The 22,372-nt window shown below is 41.7% G+C and overlaps 1 protein-coding gene across 47 annotated transcripts in view; it reads left to right on the top strand.

Annotated features, from left to right (window-relative positions):
• The window catches only part of ARPP21 (cAMP regulated phosphoprotein 21), a 200,448-nt gene extending 194,972 nt beyond the window's left edge, over positions 1 to 5,476 (top strand). For all 47 annotated transcript variants that reach the window (XM_005500016.3, XM_065051908.1, XM_065051906.1 and 44 more), the window contains 2 exons: positions 3,358 to 3,509; positions 4,658 to 5,476. In XM_005500016.3, the coding sequence (XP_005500073.2) occupies positions 3,358 to 3,509; positions 4,658 to 4,915 (410 nt within the window). In that variant the 3' untranslated portion in view covers positions 4,916 to 5,476. The remainder of the gene's footprint in view (positions 1 to 3,357; positions 3,510 to 4,657) is intronic.
• The last annotated feature ends 16,896 nt before the right edge of the window (positions 5,477 to 22,372 follow it).

Raw genomic sequence — 22,372 nt, 5'->3', positions numbered from 1 at the left:
TGTTCAAATGGATTGCCATGTGGAGTGCACATTTCTTCCTCTTGCTTTTGTGCTGAGAGAGAAGGCATCTAGCAGAACAGGCTTGGGCTTCTTTGTTTTTTTTCACAGCATTTTCCTCTTGGTTATGTAGCTTGTTGTAGATAAATAAATTAATTCACCTTTTCATAGTCTATACCCTCTCTGCACTATTGTAGTACATTTTTGTACCTTGTTGGGTTTTTATGTTCGAAGGAATGGGTGAATTTATATCTGTCTTCATGCAGTCAACATAGTAAAGGATTAGACATAGCTCTCAGGTAAAGGGAAGTGGCTTCACTCAAGTTGCAGAGCTTCAGAGGTGAAGCTGGATTTTGACCACCTGCTCTACTGCGGTTCTGCAGCAAGGTCTGACATTCATAACTTTGTATTCCAAAGGGTACTAATAATAATTAAAAAGAAGTCCAAGAATATTAAGTGAGGAAGAGATGACAGCCAGCATCTTTGCAAGGATACGAGCAGGCCAGTAACCTTCTTAAACATCCTCATTTCCACCCACAAGTGAAGGGATCCAGTGGTCAGGAGGCTGCAGTACCTCTTGCTGGGTCGATGATGTGACTTAATTTCTCTTAACGGCAAAGAACACTCAGGAGACGGGATGAGATTCTTACATCAATACCTCTTTGCTCCCTCCTAACCACACTGGAACTGTGTTAGAGTGAATGTGAAGTATTTTTTTCTGTTTGTATTGAGCCCCTCTGTGTGCACAGAGCATTGTAAAGGGCTCACAGAGGGAGCAGCAAAGTCTGGTCTTCTCCAAACACCCAAGGGTGTGAGCAGGACTCTGCAGTGGGGACACGGGTGTGAGGAGTACACATGCCCTATGGGCAGAAGAAATTGCTAAAGTCCTTGAAGAGTAAGAAGATCCTTAAAATAATAATAAATCTAGTGGACCTCAGCTCTTAACTTGTCCTCTTTTTGTATTCCTGCACGTAAAGCATGGAGTGGCTGAGCTGTGTACTAAGCAGTGTTTGTCTGTTAATACAGAGGAGGATTTCAGGCCAGAGGTAATGCCCCCATGTGATGATGCCTACATGTTCAAGCATAAGGATAGATACTTAGTCATTTCCCTAACTTTTTGTTTCAGTTTGATACCTGTGGCTGTATTGGGCAATAAATTTGTTGTATTTGGTCAATATGGAACACAAAGCTGAGGTGAAGAGACAGACGTATGTTCAAATGTACAGCAGAGTACTAGCAGTAGTCTGACTAAAATAAAAGTAATTCAATCATATTTGCTAGAGATAACAGAAGAGCTTCTCCGTTCCTGGCCCTGGTGTGTGTCTGTCTGTCGGTAGAGCAGCGGTCACCACCCTGTGTCACTGCATCAGGGTCCACCTTTTTGAGCCCTGATCCGATGTCTGATTGCACTCCCCAACTTCATGTCGCTTGGTTCCTTGCCCACCATCAATCTGTTATTCATTGCAACATCTGGAACTTACTTTGACAACTGCAAGTGACATGAGATGAATTGTCTGATGCTGCTTCTGCTGTCAGTTGGCTCCTCTCTCTTGAAACTTCCAGTCTTGCAAATACCAGAATAGTAGTGCTAAATTTTTTGTTTTCTTCGCCTTCCCCCACCCCCATGACTGGTATACAGGAACTGGAGAGGACTTGCAATTTTATTATTGCTATATAAGCCTTCTGTAAACTCAGTTACCGCACTTCTGCTGTTGGTAATTTTGTGACTAAAAAATACACTGACATTGTGTTTGTGCATAGAAAAAGAGCAAATTTGAATGTGTAATAATCTGGTGCATTTGGGAGATGTTTGATGCTATATTCCAGCTGAGTTAATCACTCATGGAACTCTTTTTTTTTTTTTTTTTTTTAATTTTGCTCAATTGACTAGAGACATTAATCTTCTATCTGTGGAAAGGCATCTTTAATGCCAAAAAATTGATCAGAGATACTTGGCATTTCTCTGGCATCAGAAAATATTTTGAAGGAAAGCTATCAGTTGACAATGGACCAGCAAAAACAGAGACATTGGTTACTTTCTTTTTCTTACATAATGAAGAAATACCTAGGTGATGATTTCCAATTCATGAAGTATATTGAAGCATGTACTGTATTCATGAATATAAATTGAGCAGACGTGACACACATTTTTCATTTAAAAATAACACAGTGTTGCTGCTTCTGATAATTCTTCTTTGCCTGAAATATGCTTATTCTGAGAACATCATTGCGGAGTTAATAGTTCACTGCATAACTGCATGTTAAAAAAATACAAGTGCAAAAGGACATGAAATGTCTTAAGGAGAAATTATTTATATATTTATTATAACTGTGGCTGGCTGCCTTTTTCAAGGACAAGATCTTCCTGCATCTTCATTTCCTTTCCCACTTTTCCTGTAGAATCCTTCATCTCTAAATAGTAGCATCACTCAGCCAGCCAACTTCCATCTGATGAGGCTCATTCTCAGCTTGGATCACGTTGCTGCCAAGCAGTGCACCACACTGCTCACACTTCACTTCCCATCCACGCTTCTGCCTCTTTAGCAGCTTTTTTGCCCTCCAGATCATCCAGACTTTGCCCATTTCTCAATGAGTCCTAGAGGAGCCATTCCAGCAGAAAAGCCTGCAGTGTCTCGTTGACTTTGAACACAGAGCCAATCACAGGTTGAAACAGAAGCACCAGCTTCTTATCCCTGTGCAGTCACTTGTGTGTCAGCAGTGTTTGCACCGAGCAACGGGAATCAATCACAATTTATGATAAATCACAATTTATGATTTTCCCCTTTTGCCAAATATGCAACCAGTAGGGTGGAATAGGACATCTAATATGCTTTAATCGTATAAAAAGCCTTGCAAGGAGGGGCCAGTGTGTATATAGATGTTCTCTTTGATTAAATAAAGCCTTATCTGTTTACATTGTCCTAGGGAGCTGCATTACATGAAAGATAAGAGGGTAAGATAAGAAATATGACCTGAAAGAAAACTACCAGATTAGACTATGAAGACCAAACACTGGTGTTGTTGAAGCCCTGGGAGTTTTGCCTCTGGGGAAGCAGCCAGGAACCGGTAACACCTGGTGTCTGCTCGGGGCTTTACAATCCAACAACGCAACCAGGCACCTCTGAAGGTGGTCTGGGGGCTTGAAAAGCATGAGGATGCTCACTCACGTTAGACTGCTCTCAACTCACACCATTCATTTATTCCCCTTCAATTTCTACTTCTAGTAATGCTTCTCTAAAAGTAGAGCAACTTACTGACAAATGCAGTGAGAAATGATGGGATCATTTGCTGTTCCTTAGAACAAGTTTAATTTAGCCCCTACGATTGACAGGTTATTTGAAGATGGCTTTCTTCTTCCAGGTTACCAACCTGTCCTGCCAAACCAGCAGCAGGGGTTCCAGGGTCTCATGGGAATGCAGCAGCCACCCCAAAGCCAGAACCTGATGAATAATCAACAGGGAAATCAGGTGCAAGGCATGATGGTGCAGTATCCAGCCATGTCGTCTTATCAGGTACTTGGAAGCTATAGAGGAAGACTGATTTTCTTGGGGAGTGCTTAGTTGAATTAAGTTTTCCTGTCACAGAATGGTCTTTTATTACTTCATTAGGATGGTGTGTGGCAGGAGGCCTCCTGATAAATACACTTCTAAGTCAAATTGGTTTATTTGCTTCCTGTTTACGTATTCTTAGTACTCCCAAATTTCATTCTGAATTGGAAATAATTTAAATGAACTATTTATTACAGCTTACAGTGCAGGTAAAATGTCACAAAGGATGAAGTAATTATACTTCTTCCTGTGAAGAAAATGAATTTAAAAGAATAAAAGCCAGAACATTGTTTATTTCTTTTGCCAGTGCGATATTGTTTCCTGTAAAGAAGCTGAAGGCTTTGCCTGATCCAGTTAAAAATTACTCATCTGTGGAGACTCCTGCCAAGTATCTCACCATGTCTTCTCTAACAAGCTGTAGCAGATAGATTTTTTTTTTGTTTAGTGGATTTTGGGGAGAGGGAAGTGGCTTGATATTTACCAAGTCTGTAAGTTACCCAGACATATTTCCCCAACTTTATACCTGAATTCTGTGAGATATGCTAAGGGCCTGGGAGAGCCTATGAGGTGGCCTGTCCTTATGTTTCCTGCTGGTCCTTCTGAAAAGTTAAGAAACCAAGTGATACTTAATTCATATTAATAGATTGCACTGATTGAGCAGCCATTCATCTTTTCCCTTGACTTCTCTGAAAACACTACAGCAACCCAAATGGAAATGGGGGAATTTCTTGTGGGTAAAATTTTCCCCTTACATCTTCAGAATTACTGTACTGAAAATGTGCCTTAAAGGTTAATAATCAGGTTAAAGGTTTAGACCTTTTAGGTATGCCAGGGTTGATTCTTCTGTTTGCACTTATCCCAGAAATTCATACTCAGCTAGATCATGGCAGAGCCACCTACTAGAACCAGGAGCTGAGGGATTTCTCTCTAACCCTATTCTAGCAATGAAAATCCTCAGGGATGAGAACAGTTCTGAGCAGGAGAAAATGATATGCTTTGGCAGAACATGTTGATTACTCAAATTCAGCTAGAAGGAAGATTCAAGACCTACATTAATTTCTTTTACTGATTACTGGGATTTTTTTCCTGTGTCTTTCTGTATTCCTGTCTAGGTGCCAATGACCCAGGGTTCTCAAGGATTGCCGCAACAATCGTATCAACAACCAATCATGCTACCTAATCAATCAGGTCAAGGAACACTTACAGCCACTGGAATGCCTGTCTACTGTAATGTCATACCTCCTGCCCCACAGAACAACCTACGGTTGATTGCCCCACACTGCCCCTCCAATAACGTTCCAGTTATTTCTGCCAGCTGCAGGACAAACTGTGCGAGCATTAACAATGCAGGGTGGCAGGTCAAATACTGACACTGTGGCTTAGCGTGGATATACGAGGATAGCGGTGCATTATTTGACAAATAACTCATGGCCTTCAAATGAAGAGGAACACAACAGGATAATCAGTTGAGGACATAAGTACTGACTGCTCAAGTGATTTGCTGCTGGAAAAATCTGTAAAAAAATAAGAATAAAATAAATTTTGAAAAAAATGTTTGCTGGTTAATGGTGCATATTTTTGTCATGTCTGCTAGGTATGCCTTTATAGCTTAGCTAGTGACATGAATTCATTGAGGTAAGATTTTTTCCTACCACTGAACACCACTGTGTAGATTGTAATATCCCTGATTCGGATTAGTTTTGTACTTTGTGTTGAGTTTGTGAAGCTAAAAGTATTTAAAAATATAATAAAATCACATTGTACCAAAGCTGTAATGGAAATTAAAAAAATGAAAACAACAACAAAAAATAATTACTGAATGGAAGGAATAATTTATATACACTATAGAGTTTTTTTATGGATATATACTGTATTGTAGTGCTTAATCACAATAAAGCTATTTGACCTCATGGAGAAAGGTCATGTTTCTACCACCTGCTTGGTCTCTTCTCTGTTTCTGAGTGAACATCCCTTTGTTTCTGCATTGTCTTGTTTCAGGTGAAGCTAAGGGAGGAATGATGCTTGATGGGTTTATGGGAGTCTGAAGAGAAGGCAAACATACCTGTGTCTTAGCCCGCACTACTGTAACAGCTGAGGCCACTTAAAAAGAGTAGTGTAGCCACCCAGAAAGCATTCAATGAATGACGTGCCAGATCATCTTAAACTGAGTTTGTGCTTTTCCAGTGCCTAGGACCAGTAATGTCACAAATGCAGTTCGCCACAGCTACAAGCCTCTACTAACTTACACCTGTTCTAGAGGCCAACCAAGAGCTGAGTATAAGATGACATAGATGTCCTGTGATATCCTGTCAACTGACTAGAAGATCAGTTCCTACTGATGTAGCAGCCACAGTACCCAGCAATTTTTCTGCTCTACCCAGTTATTGCTACTCCAGCGATAAAGACATTTTGCAACAAAAAGATGACAACTCAAGAATTTGGTCCATCATGTTTGAATAGTGGGGACAAACAATATGTTGGGGTTTTGGCTTTTTAAAATATGCAGCACAGTGGTTTGCCAGAAATTTTTAGAACCCTTTTTTGAATTTCTCTGGTGTTTTTCATTACTATAACACTTCCATGTTCACTCAAATTCCCAACTTGTTCTGCTAAATTATTCTTTGTTCATAAATGCTGCATGGAGTTCCGCATTCTGTTTCAGTTATGACAACATTTGAGTCACAAATTTGTTTACCGGGAAAAAGCCTGTGTCAGTTTTCAAATAAGCTGCATTTTTGATCACTTTGAACACCTTTAAAATAGGTAGGAGTTGAGCACCCTGGAATTACGCATGTACATAATGAAAAAGCCTGAGATCCTTCTGTGTGTAAAATCTGCCTGTGTCATAGAATGGTTTTAGGTACAGTCAGAATGACAGTAGCCTACAATGCCCTCACCCATTGTCGAACTGAATGTGTGAAACAACTTTTCCATTTAAGAGGGGTAGCATTTTCTTTGCACTCTTCAGCTGTGGAAGCAGGAACTGGAAAGGCTACAGCCCATGTTTAAACAAATATTTTTCTTTTCTATACAATGAACAGGATTCAGTATTTTTTTTATATACGTGTCTTAGAGTGCAGAATTTCTACTGAATCCAGTCCTGTGGGTTCATAAGAAAGCCAAACACTGAATTTTATGTAGTGTAATCACGAGTCATCTGCTGAGAGACAGTCAAGAACAGGTAAGTAAACACAATTCACTCTTCAATTAGAGGTGAAATGCCTTGGGAGAGCCTACTGATTGATTTTTTTTTTTTTTTTTTCTTTTTTATATCAAGATACTGCATTAGAATTTTGGTTGTGACCCTGAGCTCTCAGTTCAGATGCTCTGCATTGTATGGTTTATTTCATTTTATTTTTTACTACGGAGGTTTCTCTCCTGGCGCTACTATCAGTCATGACACGTAATTGGGTTTGCTGCTGCTGGATTACTGATGGCTGTGCTTCTCTGTCAAGGCTCCAGAGTCCAGAAGGAAGGACCTGCGGGTGACCTTGCCCAGGACAGGTTGTGTGTAGCCAGGCTGAGTGAGCCGTGAGGGGGATGAACTTCCATGCGTGCAGTGTCTGGAGTGAAGACACCCTTTGGTAATAGCCACGTTCAATTCCTGTTTCTTCTCTTCTTTGAAGCACTACTGTTATCTTATTGATCTTCCTTCTTGTCAGAGAATTGTGAATGAATAAAAAGAATCTTCCCTCACTATCATAGAGCAAGGGCAAGCTGGGCTGTAGGTGCTCTCAGCAGGGATGGGCAAGAGAGTGGAAAAGCAAAGCCTATGAATCTTGCTTCTGTAAAGATACGATCTCATGTCCTTACATCGCTCTTGGTCATATCTCCTTGGCAAACAGTGTATCCCACAACTGACCGTGGCCGAGAGTTCCCATAACTTACCTGTCTCTGCCTGTTCTTTGACCAGCTTGTGTCAAACATGTACCCGGCTCTGGGAGCAGGGATCCCGCTGACTGACTGCTCTCAGCCTTGTGTCAGCAGCACCTACCTGCACATTCATGTACCTTCCTGCTGAAGTGAGACTTCAAGTTTTTACGTAAAACTAAGCAATTTCAGGAGGAGGTCACAGGCACTCACCCCAAAATGACCTTCACCCTCTGATTGTCTCACTCTCCAAAGAGTTTGAATCTCCTTAGGCATATGAGAAAACTGAGTTCCATCTCCCTAAGCTATGGAGAATGCCCTAATTATTAAGGTGTCATATATGTGGGGGAGATATCTCATGTGGTGGTGCACATATTTGCTTTATTCTGGAAGAATTTGTATTCGAAGAAAATTAAGTAATTCTGTTTCCATATCAAATGAAGCACATAAATTATTCTCTCATTTTATTTTTTTCAAATCATACAATATTTTAAAGTCTTTCTCCTAAACTTCTTGTTCATTAACAAAAATATTCTGAGCTGGACTGTTTAGCAGCCTTCTGCTATTAAACCAGAGGTGTTTTAGCCTTGTCAGAAGGTGAGGAGGACAAAAGTTACCTGCAAATACAAATAACAAAAATGGGTAGGTGAATCTCAGTGCTTCTTTCTCAGTCCTTTGAAATAGAATCATAAAATCACAGGATAGTTTGGGTTGGCAGGGGCCTTCAAAGGTCATCTAGTCCAGCCTGCAATGAGCAGGGACACCTTCAACAAGATCATGTTGCTCAGAGCCACATCCAGCCTGGCCTTGAATGTCTCCAGGGCTGGGGCATCTACCACCAGTCTAGACAACATCTTCCAATACTTTACCACCCTAATTATCAAAAAATGTCTTCCTCATGTTTGACTTGAATCTCCTCTCTTTTAGTTTAAAATTGTTACCCCTTTTCCTGTAGGTACTCCCATAAGAGGAGTGCTTTAGACACACCTGACCAAACTTTGTTCAAGCAGCTCAGCAACTGATCACCTTAAATTCAGAGTCCAGCTTGTAGTAGTGAAACAACTTACAGGCCATGCTCCTCTCCCATAGCGTTGCTCTGTCACTGTAGGCTTGTTTTTCTCTGGTTTTCCCTTGGAATTTCTCAGGCTTAGGCAGCACCTCTGTGGCAGCCCTGTTGTGGTACTAGGGACTGTTCATTGCATTTTCTCTTTAGCTGCTGCATACTCACTTTGGTAGTTGTATACTGCTTTCTTCTTTTTTATATTCTGAAGCTGATGGAAAGTTCTCCCAAGGCCCCAGACGTATCTAATTTACCACTTTTTTTTTTTTTTCTTTTTAAATTTATATTGCACTGGGAAACCAAAGAGGCATATCCTGAATTAAGCTGACTGCATCAGATGACACTGATCAGCCTTTTGGATGGGTGTAATTCATTTGGGCTGTAATTTGCAGAGGCTGTACATCCTAACAGAAGCCAGATGCCATTTGCTATTGTTTTGCCCTTTGTGCTGCCCGAGAAGTCAATGATTTCCTTCTAAAACTCTATTCCCTTATGTTTCTGTTTAAGTCCGTGTGAACAGCTTTCTGTACTGAAGGAAGACTGCATAAATTATTCCAGTAGCAAGGAATGGAAATGTGCCAGGAGGCCGTAATATGCCCAGAGCATCTTGCTCTCTGTCCCATTAGCTGCTCTGTAGCATGGTGATCTGCCCTGCAACAGACATTGAGTGTTTCAGTGTGATTCTTTCACCAGCATTCCCAAAAGCAATGCAAAATGTGCACTGGCCAGTGTCCTTTCAGCCCTCTCCTTCACAAGGCTGCTGAGCTGTGGCATGTGTTGCCCCTTTGGGATAACTGCAAAGAAACCAGATTCCTACCTTACCTTGCAGTGGGGAGGCTCTGGTGGAGGGTGATGCCTGGCCAGGTCTCAGAGCTTTGACTTGCTGTCTCCCAGGGCTCCTCCCTTGACTGGTAAAGAATCATGGAATCATCGAATAATTTTGGTTGGAAAAGACCTTTAAGATAATTGAATCCAACTGTTAACCTAGCACTGTCAAGTCCACCTTAAACCGTGTACCTAAGAACCTCATCTGTGCATCTTTTACCAGGGATGGTGACTCAACCACTTCTCCAGGCAGCCTGTTGCCTGTGCCTGACAACCCTTTCAAAGGGAGACTAGTTTCCTTAGTTCTCAGGACTATGCCTCTCGTGCTTAGCCCAGAGACTTCAGAAATGCACACAACTTCAACACCTGCTTACCTCACATTGTCTGAAACTACATTTCTGAGGTGGGACATCACCACCTGGTCTTAGACAGTGGCCAGCTCAGGGCAAACACTGAGACAAGCTCTGACTAGCGCTTGGGCAGCAATCCTGCGACCCTCAAGCACTACTCACAGCTGCCTGGCAGGCAACAGAAATGCATTGAGTGTTTTGGAGTGGAAGAAGCCTCACCACGTGCACACAGCTTGTGCCCACCATAATACAGGTGTTGCAGCAGTTTTGACGATCCCTGCTCCCAAAACAGGGCAAAAGATCCCCATCTCTGACTGAATTCTTGTCCCTGGTTTGCTGTAAGAATTGACTCTCTTCCCTGCGGGTTCTTTTCATTCTTCAGAAAAGTGGATATAATGAGCCTTTGAGGCAGTGGACTGATGGTTAAATAATTAATGCTGCTCAGTGTTTCTGAGAATGGTTGGCCCAGCACTCAGTGAGTGACATGAACTGTTGCTATACTGCTATATGTTTTGCAGAGTTCAGCTTTGGGTTGAATACTGCTAAAAATACTGCTTTCAAGTGCATGTCAGAAGGGAAAATCAAAGCCCACCCTTCTCGCCCTTTTTACAATATCTCACCAACTGTGGTAACTCCTCGTTACCTCTCCTGATACAAGGACAAGAAGACATAAGAGGAAAAAAAAATGCATATTAAAACAAAGAAAACAGGAGAAGAGCTCTTTTCCCCCACAGAGTATATACAACCTGTGGCATTCCTTGCTGCAGGATGTTAGGTGTGCCTTCAGAAATAGATGGACAAGGTCAGAGAAGAAAGTTGTACTGAAGGCTGTTAAATACAGGTAGACAGTGTCTAGTTCACAGAGGCAGGGAACAGCCCAGAGAAATGTTGCCATATCATTGCCCCATTCTTAAACCTTTCTCCAGACGCTATCAGAGATGAGTATTGGACTGGGGATGAAGCTCTGACCTGACACAATATGGCAGTTCTGTAAAGCAATATTTGTTACCCAATACTTGGTAAGGAAATAAAATAATAATAATAATTAGTATCATCTGAAAAAGCCCCTCCTATAAAAAACCTTGAAGGATTGGAAGGAGGAGATGGGGCTAACTCTGGATTAATTTTATTCAGTTTATTCCGTGTCAAGTGCCCCTGACAGTGTGAGTAACTGACTGGCCTTACACAGTTGCTTGTTCTGCTGTTCAGAGTAGGATGCAATACCATGTTGAGGATGAAATAAACCTTCCAGTGGGAAGTACCTCATGATCTTTTAATCAGCTTCCATTTCTTCTTTGTAGCATATAATTGTTCATTACTGTTGCAAAGGTTAATTATACAAAAGCAATGTTTTTGTGCTAAGAGTTGTTTGCTTTAGTTAAGGATATTTGATTATTTTTTTTCAGGTGGCATTTTCTATGTAAGCTGTTATTTCGTGTCAGAAGTCCTGGCTTTTCTGACCATCAGGTGTAGTTGCTACTAAGAGTGGGTTTTATAATGTTTTGTCACTGACTGAACAGAGGTTAATTGATGCAGGAATTGCAGGAATAAACAGCAAGAGAGCACCTGAGATTATCTTTCAAGCTGAAGAATAACAGGTGTTCTGGGTAATCTTGTGGATGGCTTGTTGGAAGCAGTGTTGAATTCCTCCTTGGTTTTCATTTGGAGAGATCAGCTGCAAACATACACATGCTTAATGAAGGTCCATATCTCAGTTCATCCTTGTGTTTTTAAGGAATAATTTTGGAGGCTGCAGATTTAGGAAAATAATTCAAAAAAACATTGCCTTTTATGTTGCAGGTACAGTTTTACAAAAGACAGTTGTAAAAAGGAAATGTAAGGAGAGGATAATATTATAGCAAAAATACATGCTTCCTGGCACAGAAATCTCCATTGAACTCTACTGAATATATCCCTAGAGGAAAGCTTTAAAAAGGTCCTCAAAAAGTGCTGTGTATCTTGAGATAAAAAGCAGACTTCACAGTTCCCAAGGCTACATGTTTTTTTCTTAACCCCAGGGGTGAATCATATGGGTGTGAATCAAGGCTCTTGCTGTATCCAGGTTTTGCTTGCAAATCTATGCCATATCAACTCCACCATCACAAAAAAGAGCTCTTATCTGCATGGAAAACAGATGTACAGATGTACATTAAATGCTTTATTTTTTTTTCCAAGACTGGAAATTTTCTACTTAGCTCCTATTAACTTTGATCTCACCACAATCAAATCTTATGCCAGGTGGAGCTCCTGCAAAAAAAAGGACATGAGCTGGCAATGTCCAGCAATGATGTGCACTTACAGCCCAGAGGCCAATTGTATCTTAGGTTGCGTCAAAAGGAGCGTGGCCAGCAGGTCAAGGGAGGTGATTCTGCCCCTCTGTTCTGCTTTGGTGAGACCCCACCTGGAGTCCTGCGTCCAGCTCTGGAACCCTCAGCACAGGAAAGACATGGACATGTTGGAGAGGGGCCAGAGGCCACAAAAATGATCAGAGGGCAGGAGCAGCTCTGCCGTGAGGACAGGCTGAGAGAGTTGGGGTTGTTCAGCCTGGAGAAGAGAAGGCTCTGGGGAGACCTTATAGTGGCCTTTCAGTACTTAAAAGGGGCCTGTAAGAAAAATGGACACAGACTTTTTAGCAGGGGCTGTTGCAATAGAACAAGGGTTATGGTTGTAAACTAAAGGAGAGGAGATTCAGGCTAGACACGAGGAAGAAATTTTTTTACAATGCAGGTGGTGAAACACTGTCCCAGGTTGCCCAGAGAGGTGGTAGATGCCCCATCCCTGGAGACATTGAAGGCCAGGCTGGTTGGGGCTCTGAGCAACCTGATCTAGTTGAAGATGTCCCTGCTCATTGCAGGGGAGTTGGACTAGATGGCCTTTGAAGGTTCCTTCCAACCCAAACTGTTCCATGAATCTATGATTCTGTGTGTATGTATGTAAGGAAAAATGTTTGTGGTGGAGAAAAAAAAATTGTTTGGTGGGTTCGTTTTTGTGTGCGTTTAGTTAGTTAGTTAGTTAGTTTTGTTTTTCTAAAGCTTTTCAATTAAAACAAAGGTTTTAAAAAAATTATCACGAACCATGCTCCTGTTTTCCAAGCTAAGTTTTGTTGATTCATTGAGGGCATGATTTAGTCATGGGACATGATGTCAGGTGGTGGGTGGTCTCATTAAAAATTCTTTGATGTGCAAAACTTCATGTAGTTATTTGCACAACAAATGATCTCATTTAAGAACCAAAAAGGGAGAAAATTGACATTGAGACCAAACCTTAAATGGTAAATCTGGACAAATTCTGCCTTTGAGATAAAAACTTTTCAAATACACTAGTGAATATTTCTACAGGAAAAAAATAAAAAGAAATTACTTTCGATACCTCAAACTGTGCTACCCATTGTAAAGTCCAGGAGATCAGCCCTTAAAACAAAATGCTGGATATTTTTGTAAGTTTCCTCTAACTAGCAGTTTAGAACAATTCACATGTGCACTCTTAGTTAATCACATCAACAGTAATGGAGGACAACCAGCATCCAGAGTCTCCCTGACCCAAATTTTCAGTGAGGGTCAAGTCTTGGCTCCGCTTAAGCTTGAGGTGAGTGTTCTCTCACGTGGAACAAGCAGGAATGCATTTGCATGAAGCTCACGTGTGGCACTTGAACCGAGCTCCTGTTTGCATTGATGGCCACTCTTTCATTTTGTTTCATCTGTACAGATGAAACACTGAGGCTTACAGCATGTGGCAACTCAGAACTGCTTCAGGCATCCGCAGTCCTGCTTCCCACTGGGTGCATAAGCCTGTTGGGCAACACATTCCCATGACTATGGGCTATGCACAGCTTGATACTTTTCTTATTGGTATTGATATCAGCAAACCACATGTCATTGGGCTCGCTGCCATCTTCCACTAGGCTGAAATTGTCAGGGAGTGGTTCAGAAACTACAAAAGGGGTCCAAATTATATGGATAAATCTGGCTCCTTCCTGCTGTCCTGGGGATGGAGAAGGGCGAAAAAAAAAGGTCTGTTTTAAGTATTTCTTGAACAGTCCATTGGGACTTGAAGATTAGACATGGTTGGCGTGTGGTGGAAAGAGTTACTGCTGATGTGTGAATAAAGATGTTGCAGACATCAGAGCTGTCACCCAGCAGTGGAATGAGCTCTGGACGTGAAGCATTCATACAGCATAGGAAAAAATTTGATCTGAGAATTGTTCTTTTATTTATTAATGTGCTTCTATGCTCCCCTGGACTGCAGCTGTATATTTTAGAAAGCTGCCTTGCTCTACAGCCCATGTTCTGTGGTAGCCATATAGAAGCATCGCCCCTCTTTGATTAAGAAATAATTAGGTTTTGGACCAAATTATTTTTTGAGTGGGAAGGCTAATTGTCTGAACAGATGTATGTGTCTGTTTAGCAAAAATGCTTATTAGTGAGAGTAACTGACATTGTCCAAGTATAAGTGTGTAAAGGGAAGCAGCATTTTTTTCAAACCACTCATCCACCACGGGATCCTTCTGGTATAACTGTAAATTAGGGCCATTCTTCTCATTATTAAAGCACATTTTGTTTAAAAACAAGGGTGAGTTTTAACTACAAAGGTACCAGTGGCTCTTTGAAAACATTTTTCGTGCAAAGAAATACACCTTTCTTTTGTGAGAACTGAACACTTCTTCTGCATTCAAAGCTGCAGTGGCAAGGCCTTTTTGCTCATCTCTGCTGTGATGAGTTCTGTGAATGCTGATACAGTCATGAGTAGGTAAAAGAGAAATATTGCTGCATTTTTTTTTCCCCTTTTCCCTTCCTCTTTGTGCTGTCCACTTTTGTTCCAGGTAAAGAAGCCTGTGCTGCTGTGAGCTGGGGCTGAGGGGGCTCTGAAATGACATACACAGAAAACAAATGGCTTGCAGATTCAGTGAGAGAGGTGTGATAGCAGCTAGTTTTGGGGAGCACGTGAGGAGGTTCAGAGACAATTATATGCTGCTGTGCGCTTCAAGTACATGTGCTGAGCCCCCTGAGATTAGTGCAGCAAAGCCTCTGAAGCTGCTGGCTGAAGCAAGGAGCCTGCACTCACGCTTGCTCGTGAAGGCATGTCAGCACCAGCGTGACCTGATGCCACCATGGCTTGGAAATGAAGTCATACCCTGGCTGCCTGTTCTCTGTGCCTATTATGGTCAGTGTTGTAGTGCTCTTTGTACAGTGGAAGCATGAAAAAGCCAGCTGTGGCCATACACAGGTGCCAGGGAGAGAATTTCCAATATCAGCAATATGTATAAGATGAGTAGAAAAAGGATACCTAATCCTCTGGCACCCCTGAGATCCAGAGGGAGATGAAACAGATGCTAATAACCACATTATGGGAATGGTTCTGTGGGAGAGGACCAATCTTTTGAGCTCATACAGAAACGCAGGCAGAAGAGGCACCATTAGAGATTCTCAGCCTGTGCTACCAACAGATAATATTTCCATTTGCTGCTGCTGCTTGCATTAGAAGAAGAGCTATTTTCCTCAGTGTTTTATGATAAAGACATATCCATATCAGTGAGGATGCAATATTCTAGGGTAGAATGAATCGCTCTGTGCAAGTCCCTGTTCCTCTTTCTTTTGACAACAGGGGGGCAAGATAATTAGTGCAGCTTGACATCTAACTTCTAGACAGCGAGAAGTGGGATAAATGATACCCATGGCACAGAAATCATTCCAGGTAGACCAATGACAACTACTGGATTGCCAACGCCCTGTGCCTGACTATCATCAAAATGCACACTCCCACCCCCCTAACCCCCCCAATATTTTACCAAAGTGGAACACGGCCTTTTTAAAATGAATAAGTACAGTGTGTCTCATGGGTAGTAGCTGGAGAAAAAGCCCGAAGGTCTGGGATGCTTTATCACAGAATTATTAATTTCTTTGCAATTAGTAAAATCTTGAGCCATGAGACGACCAAGAGGAAGTGCTGGGATATGATATTTGACACAAACAGATAATGGAGGAACAGCTTTAAAGTCAGTGCACTGTCTTGAATCCCAGAATACAAAGGGTCACAACCATTCTGTTTATTAGCCTATTACTCACTGTATTTCTTCTCAACAATCATTTATCTGTATCTGGCCTCTCAGCCAGGCCAGTTCAGATTGAAATGGTGGCTGACAGCATGTAAGAGAATCTGGGTCTCACGCCAGCCTATACAGGAGTTAAGGCCCTGATAGCAGAGATCCACGTTGTTGGTGGCTTTCAGATAGCAAGGAATGACATCTGCTGGCCCAACTGCCTCGACAGATGCACATTCCTGTCAGTCAGCTTAGGTTCACATCCATACTTAGCTTGCAAATAAGTCCCTAATGCCAATGACCCTAGACATGCAGCTATGTGACCTTCTGGTCACTTGTGAGGACCAAGCCACCCTGGCATCTCTGAAGCTCAGAGTCATGATAAAGCAGGCATCCTGCTCAGTAATCTGCTGTGACACTTAATCCTGCATTTGTTTCTTGCTTACTTACAGCAGCCAAACCGGGCATTAAGAGTCCCCTGTGCCTGTGGTGCTGGAATCTGGAGCTGTGCTTGAGCAGGTGACGTTGTCTCCTCCCAGCCATCACTGGTAACTGCTTGGCAAAGTCCAGCCCTGAAGTAAGCTGATATGGCCCTGTATAAATATTTCACACACTTGGCTTTTAAAAGAAGCAGAGCCCTCTAGGGAATGGACCGAACAACTTCGCCAGTGTTATTTTTCCAACCTCAATCAGAGTAGACTTGTTCTCCCTGAAGATGTGTGCTCTCCTGCAAACTGGAGTGGTGTCCTGATGGGTCCAGCTCATCTCGGGTCTGGTGGCAAGGCAGGCCTGAGAGGCTGCTGCACAGGCACACTGCTAGGCTCCTGTCGTGCCTCTCTGTGCTTTTAAACATAAGCTCGTGCTACTGTTCAGAGAGCACCAGCCTTAGCTCCCCTCAGAACTGTTAGTTTGCAAGCCAGGGGGATGAGAACAGCAAAGGGGCACACTCATGTTTAAGGCATTGGATGCTGCTATATAAGGTAGCAGCATATTTTTTACCCTTTTCATTTCCGATGTGATTCTATAGAGAGGTATGACATGTATGGAAGTTGTTTTACACTAAGTCCTTCTGAAAACCTAGCTCATTAAACTTGTGTTGTGTTCCAGTTTTGTTACATCTCCACTATCAGTGCACATAAGATAGTGGCAAACATCAAAAAAAAACAAGGACAAGTGTAAATAATTAGCTATTTTAGTGTTGTACTTGAATGCTTTTATTTATTCACTCATTTTTATTTCTTTCTTCGTATGTGTTCTTTCTCAAGTGTGCATTTTTCTTAAAATGCCATTGAACTTTGAACATCAATTAGAAGGGAAGAATTATTTTTCAAGCAATGTCACCACCTCTTAATTTCTCCATGGATTTTGTAGATTTTAAATTCATTATTTCTTAAACTTAAAATGTTGTTTTGATTTGATGGTTTGTTTTTTTCTTTACTTTAGAATGATCTTCATAGCTACAAAATGCTCTTGGAAATGGAATGTTGTATTCAACGTATAAAAGCAGCCAATACACTCGAAAATATATTTCCCACCTAGCATAAGTTATCATACATGCTGTTGGCATTCAGATTTGCTAATGTGCTTTTGGCTAAAATACACTAGATACCAAATATTACTTTAATTGGCATGTCTCTTCAAAAAGCATTCTGGTTGAATGTGTGCAGTAGAGCTGCCCGTTACAACACATAGATAGGCAGGAAAACTGCCGTCTCAGGGACCAGATTTACGAAGTTCTAACAATTCTCATTTTTACACAATGTAATACTGTAAGCTAGAGACATGAGCTTGCATTAAGGTGCCACTGGTTTGCACACTTATGGCCATCCTTGTGCACAGATTCTACTTCTAGTGTTTGCAGCTATCTAGAAAAAGCAGTAGTGACATCGCCATACAGGAAAATGAGAATAGTTTTGGAATTTGATAATGTAGAGCTTCATGACTGAAATTCACTTCTTCCCACTCTTTTACTAAAAGTCTTAAAATTTCTACCCTCTTTGAGATGAACTGCTGATCATATAGGAAACCCTCTCCAACAGTGCCAAACTCTTGATAATATTTTTTTTTATAAAATATTTTTCCCAGATGTTTCGTTGTAAACTCCCTGCATAAGGAAGCTAGTCTTATCATTTCTTAGCAGATGGAGCTGCTTGGGTGAAGGGTTTTGACCAAGATCAAGCAGCAAGTCAGCAGGCAACAAAAAAAACAGAAAACAAAAAGAGAGCAAGAGTGCAAGACAAAAAGTTCCTCCATGTAGCTGATGCTAAAACTAGGAGACATCAGCATGGTAATGCTCAAGGCTGTAATGAATTCCTTGTCCTCAGTGTTGCAGACAAGGGTGCATGGTGAATCTAAGAAGTAGGATTCATGCCTTGCTCATTCAGAGCAGCTTAACTTCAAAGGCAAGGAGCAAGACTTGTGTGGTCCAACCCTTGCCTTCTCTTACTGTACTTCCTTGCTCGATTCATTTTTTCTCCTAAGAGATGGATAACAGGGTTGTTGATGTATCGGCAACAGGAGAAATCCAACTCAGACAGCTTATATAACCTGACTTTTCAAGATGTCAGGGGATTTTTTAGATATATATATGTATACACTTGTTTTTTTGGTTATCACTGAAACAAAGTTGTCCAAAGTTTGGAGCATGGTAGGGCATGAGAAAGCTGAGAAAGCTCAAAAAAAGAAGGGCAGATGTGATTTTTTTTTTTTAATTATTATTTTAAACTACCACAGCTCTAGTAAAACAAATCAAATACAGCTTTAAAACTTCCCTGCTTGAACTTCTCCTCTTCCCCTTCCCTCTCCCTGGGGTTTCTGTTTTAGAGCTCTTGAACTGATTTGTTGAGACAGATCAAAGTATAAAGTATTTCTCAGCTGGTCTTATTTCTCTCACTGGATTGTAGTGGCAGGAGACAGGCAGCTCATTACCACTGGGAGAGCGCTCCTGTGAAACCAACTTCATTACAGCTGGTAAGAAAAATAAGATTCAGCTGGAGCCATAGCTCAACTCACCATCATAGAAAGAAGTTATTTTAGAATAAATAAATAATGTCACAGTGCTTCTCATTAGGGTATGAGGCTGAGTATTAACATGATGTTAAATACATCTGAACTGTACTATTTCTGTCTGGTACTGTGAAGGCTTTGAAGTGTATCTTGGGTTTTTCCAATTTCAAGCAAGTTTCTCCTGTGCTTGTACCTTTTCTTTCCTCTTCAACAGAGCTTCAGTGAACAGAAAGGATGGGGAGAAGGTTATGCACCTCAACAGCTTGTGAGCCTTCTCCAGATGCTGACTGCGTTTTGTCACCGGAAAGTATTTGATCTGGGTATGTTTTCAAGGTGAATGAACATGGTTATCTGAACCCACTGGTGACTCCTCAATTTTTGCAAGAGTGCATCACGGAGGCATAGCATATAGCAGGAAACCCAAAAACAGGCAGAGACCAGGTTTGTTGGCTGTGAGCTCCCGTTTGAGAGCAGCTCAGAGCAGGCAGGTTAGGATGTTGCTTCTTGCTGCAGACCAAATGTGTGAGCAGTCTTTTCACAAGCTTCTCTTTTCACAAGCTTCTGTCAGACAAGGTGCAGGTCAAGATTTCTGCCTTGTCCTTGCCCCAGCACAAGCCCTCAGCAGACCAAAAACCAAACCAAAACAAAACAAAACAAAAAACCCCCACAACAAACAACCCTACCTTGTTTTAACTAGCGTCAACACCATGGTTTCCTCACAGCTATGCAGACTTTATGGGTAAGGCAGTGGGAATAATGGTTCCATCCAGCATCAGAGCTGGTTTGTGAAGTTATCCCCTGAAAAAATTTTGATCTGAAAAAGGTGGGAAGAGGAGAAGAAAAAGAAGGGAACTGACCATACCAAAGCCACAGTTTAGCGGCAGGGATAGGAACAGATTTCAGGTCTCCTGACTCCCATGAAATCACACCCAATTCTGAAATACTTTTGAGGTGTGCATGGCTGTACTGGTAAATTGAAACACAGCATGCAAGAAGCAGAATGGAGGTGCCTTTAATTCAAAAGGGATTCTCCTGAGACTTTGTGCTTATGTGTCTGCTTAAATGCAGACCAATACATTTTGTGGGCTCTTTGCCTTTCCTTTTCCTTCCCTTTTCCTTCATATAAAACTGAAGAAAGCCAGAGAAAAGTTATGTCCCTGTAGGAAGTGTAATTATATTATATGTCAGCTAGTGATAATTTTGAGTGGCAGGTCTGGGCATTTTGGACAGGTATGGTTAGAATACAGGAGATACCCTGGGCAATGAGATAAGAGATACTGGTTCTGGCAGAGGAACTAATCTGGCCTAGGTGAGCAGGTGGCTTCATTTAAAACCAGTGCAGCTGTCCCATCTAACCAAATATTAAACTTTGCTCAGGCTCTGCTCCAGGATCCCTTGCAGAGTGAGTCAAGATGTGAGATGGAAGTGAGATCACATCCAGAGCTTGCCTGCTGAAGGAAAAGGTTGGGTGTGGACAAGAGAAGGTAAAGGGGTAAGACAGATTTCCAAAGCAGGGCTTGTTGCCCCTTGTATGACTTCAGGGCAATGGGAAAAGAGCTGGTGGAGCCAAAAGTGCATCACTTAATAACTTTTTCTCTGTATGCCCCAGTGTTCATCTCAGCAACAGTAACCTGGTTTGCTAGACTTGTGGTGCAGAAAATCAGACAGTCACTTAAAGGACGGAAAATGGGACATGACTTCCTGCTTTACCTGTGTTATCCTGTATGCTGAGATTTAAATAAGTGTACCATAAATTTGGCCAGGTTCTTGCAAGACAGAACAAAATAAGACTGTGTCTTGTGTGCCCAGAAGTGCTGCACTCCTAGGTCCTCTGAAAAGGAAGGACCGACAAAGATGTCACATTAATGTATACTCCTGAAGAAGGGCAGAAAAACATCAGGTTCACTCCCCACCCCTGTCTCAGTGGGCCTACTGTGAAATTAAATTTCCCCAACAAGGCAAGGTTTGAAGAACATAAAGCACATGAAGTCTCCTCAGGATACTGTATTTGAAAATTGTGTCCTCAGTTTGCTTCAGCACGAGGGTGGGTTCATTGGGATTTCCTGTACACTAGTGTCACTGTTCGGTAGCTCATTCTTCTCATCTTTCCATGACACTCCCACATGGACACACACGCCAAAAGTCTCTGTGGGGCCTCTGACCAAAGTCAATGTCCTTGTGAGTACACAGAATAGCTATGCAGAAATATTAATAAAATATTAATAAAAGTGTCTTGAAGGTTTGTGGGTTTTTTTTTTTTGTGTAAACAGACACCTAAGCATGAAGACAGAGGAAATACAGCCTGAAAGGGATATTCTGTGTCAAGAAATCCTTTCCAAAGCACTGTGTCACCTTGTTGCTCTCATTCATGGATGACTATAAAACCATACAGAGATTTTGTCCCCCTGTCTCTGTGTGCGTGGTTTGTAGCCACACCCACCCAGTGGTTTGAGACTTTCTGATCTCCAAACATCTGGCAAGGTTTTCTCAGGTGACTGTAGCAAGAGAGGTTTGAGCTGGTATTGAACAGGGATGGTGAGGGGTCTGTAGCAACAGGTTCCAAATCTCTTTTCCTGACCGTATGTCATAGCTGCTGTTTAGCTACCTCAAAAGATGCCGTTTTAAGTAACTGAGTTGTGCAGTTTGAGGTTTGAAAAGGTACGTCAGGAGCCTGTACCCATTTAATGTATTTTTGTTTGTCTACAACCACTTTCCCAAGCTGAGGACTGGCCTGTATGCAGCAGTCTGTTGTTTCCTGAGTGGTTCCTGCTCCACAAGCACTTCTACAAGGGGCTGAAGAAGAAAACAAATATTTATATAGCAGCAAATGTGTTATTGTCCCTACACACTGCTGCTCCATTCTTACAGGAATGCTCTAAAATCGGAAAGAGATAGACTGGCATCTTACTTTACTGTCATGCTTTTGCTTATGAACTAAACCAGATATAGCTCACAGATTAATTCTAAGAAGTACAGACAGAGTCTCGATTCCACAAATATCCATAAGAGCTTTGCTATTATTTCAAGAGGACCTGAGGCTTGATTCTCTCTGATTAAGTCTTGGCTTTGTTAAGCAGCAGCTGTGGATTACTTACAGCCATTGGTGGTAGTGATGGGGCAGCTGTGTATAATTGATCTTCCTGATAGCCTGTATTCTTTTCACTGGAAGGAAGAAAAGGTGTGGGCTAAGCAGGGTGCTGGGAGTCAGTCCTGCTGAGTACTAATTCTAGTTGCTACTGTACCCTGCACTTCTGGCACCTGAGAAGTTGTGATTGTTTTGGATTGATTTCCATGTTGGTACAACAGGGAGAAGCTTTTCCTACTGTCGTGAACAGAGGTACTGAACCAGTTAGTTGATTAATATTGTGAAATGCTTTGAAGGGAATTATATGCATGCTGGAGAGATTGGACTGTGAGCAGTGGTACTAAGTTCCTGCATATTCTAAAGCTTTTCCCTGCAGCTCCTTGAAGTTGGATCCCTGCTTTATTTCTCCTGGTTCCCCAGTCCTCCTATTATAGCTCTTATGAGATATTAATACAAAGCATTGCTCTAATCCTACTATTGTGTAGCCTGACTCAAAGGTCAGCCTCATTTCCTTAGTCTTTGAACTGTTGCACACCAAAGTTCTTGATTTGTACAGACCCTACCTGTTTGCTCCCATTTATTTTCCGTTAATCC

Source organism: Columba livia, chromosome 2 (genome assembly GCF_036013475.1).
Source record: "Columba livia isolate bColLiv1 breed racing homer chromosome 2, bColLiv1.pat.W.v2, whole genome shotgun sequence".
Taxonomy (NCBI): domain Eukaryota; kingdom Metazoa; phylum Chordata; class Aves; order Columbiformes; family Columbidae; genus Columba; species Columba livia.
The sequence above is the reverse complement of the archived record's forward strand: the minus strand, read 5'-3'. Positions and strand labels throughout refer to the sequence as shown.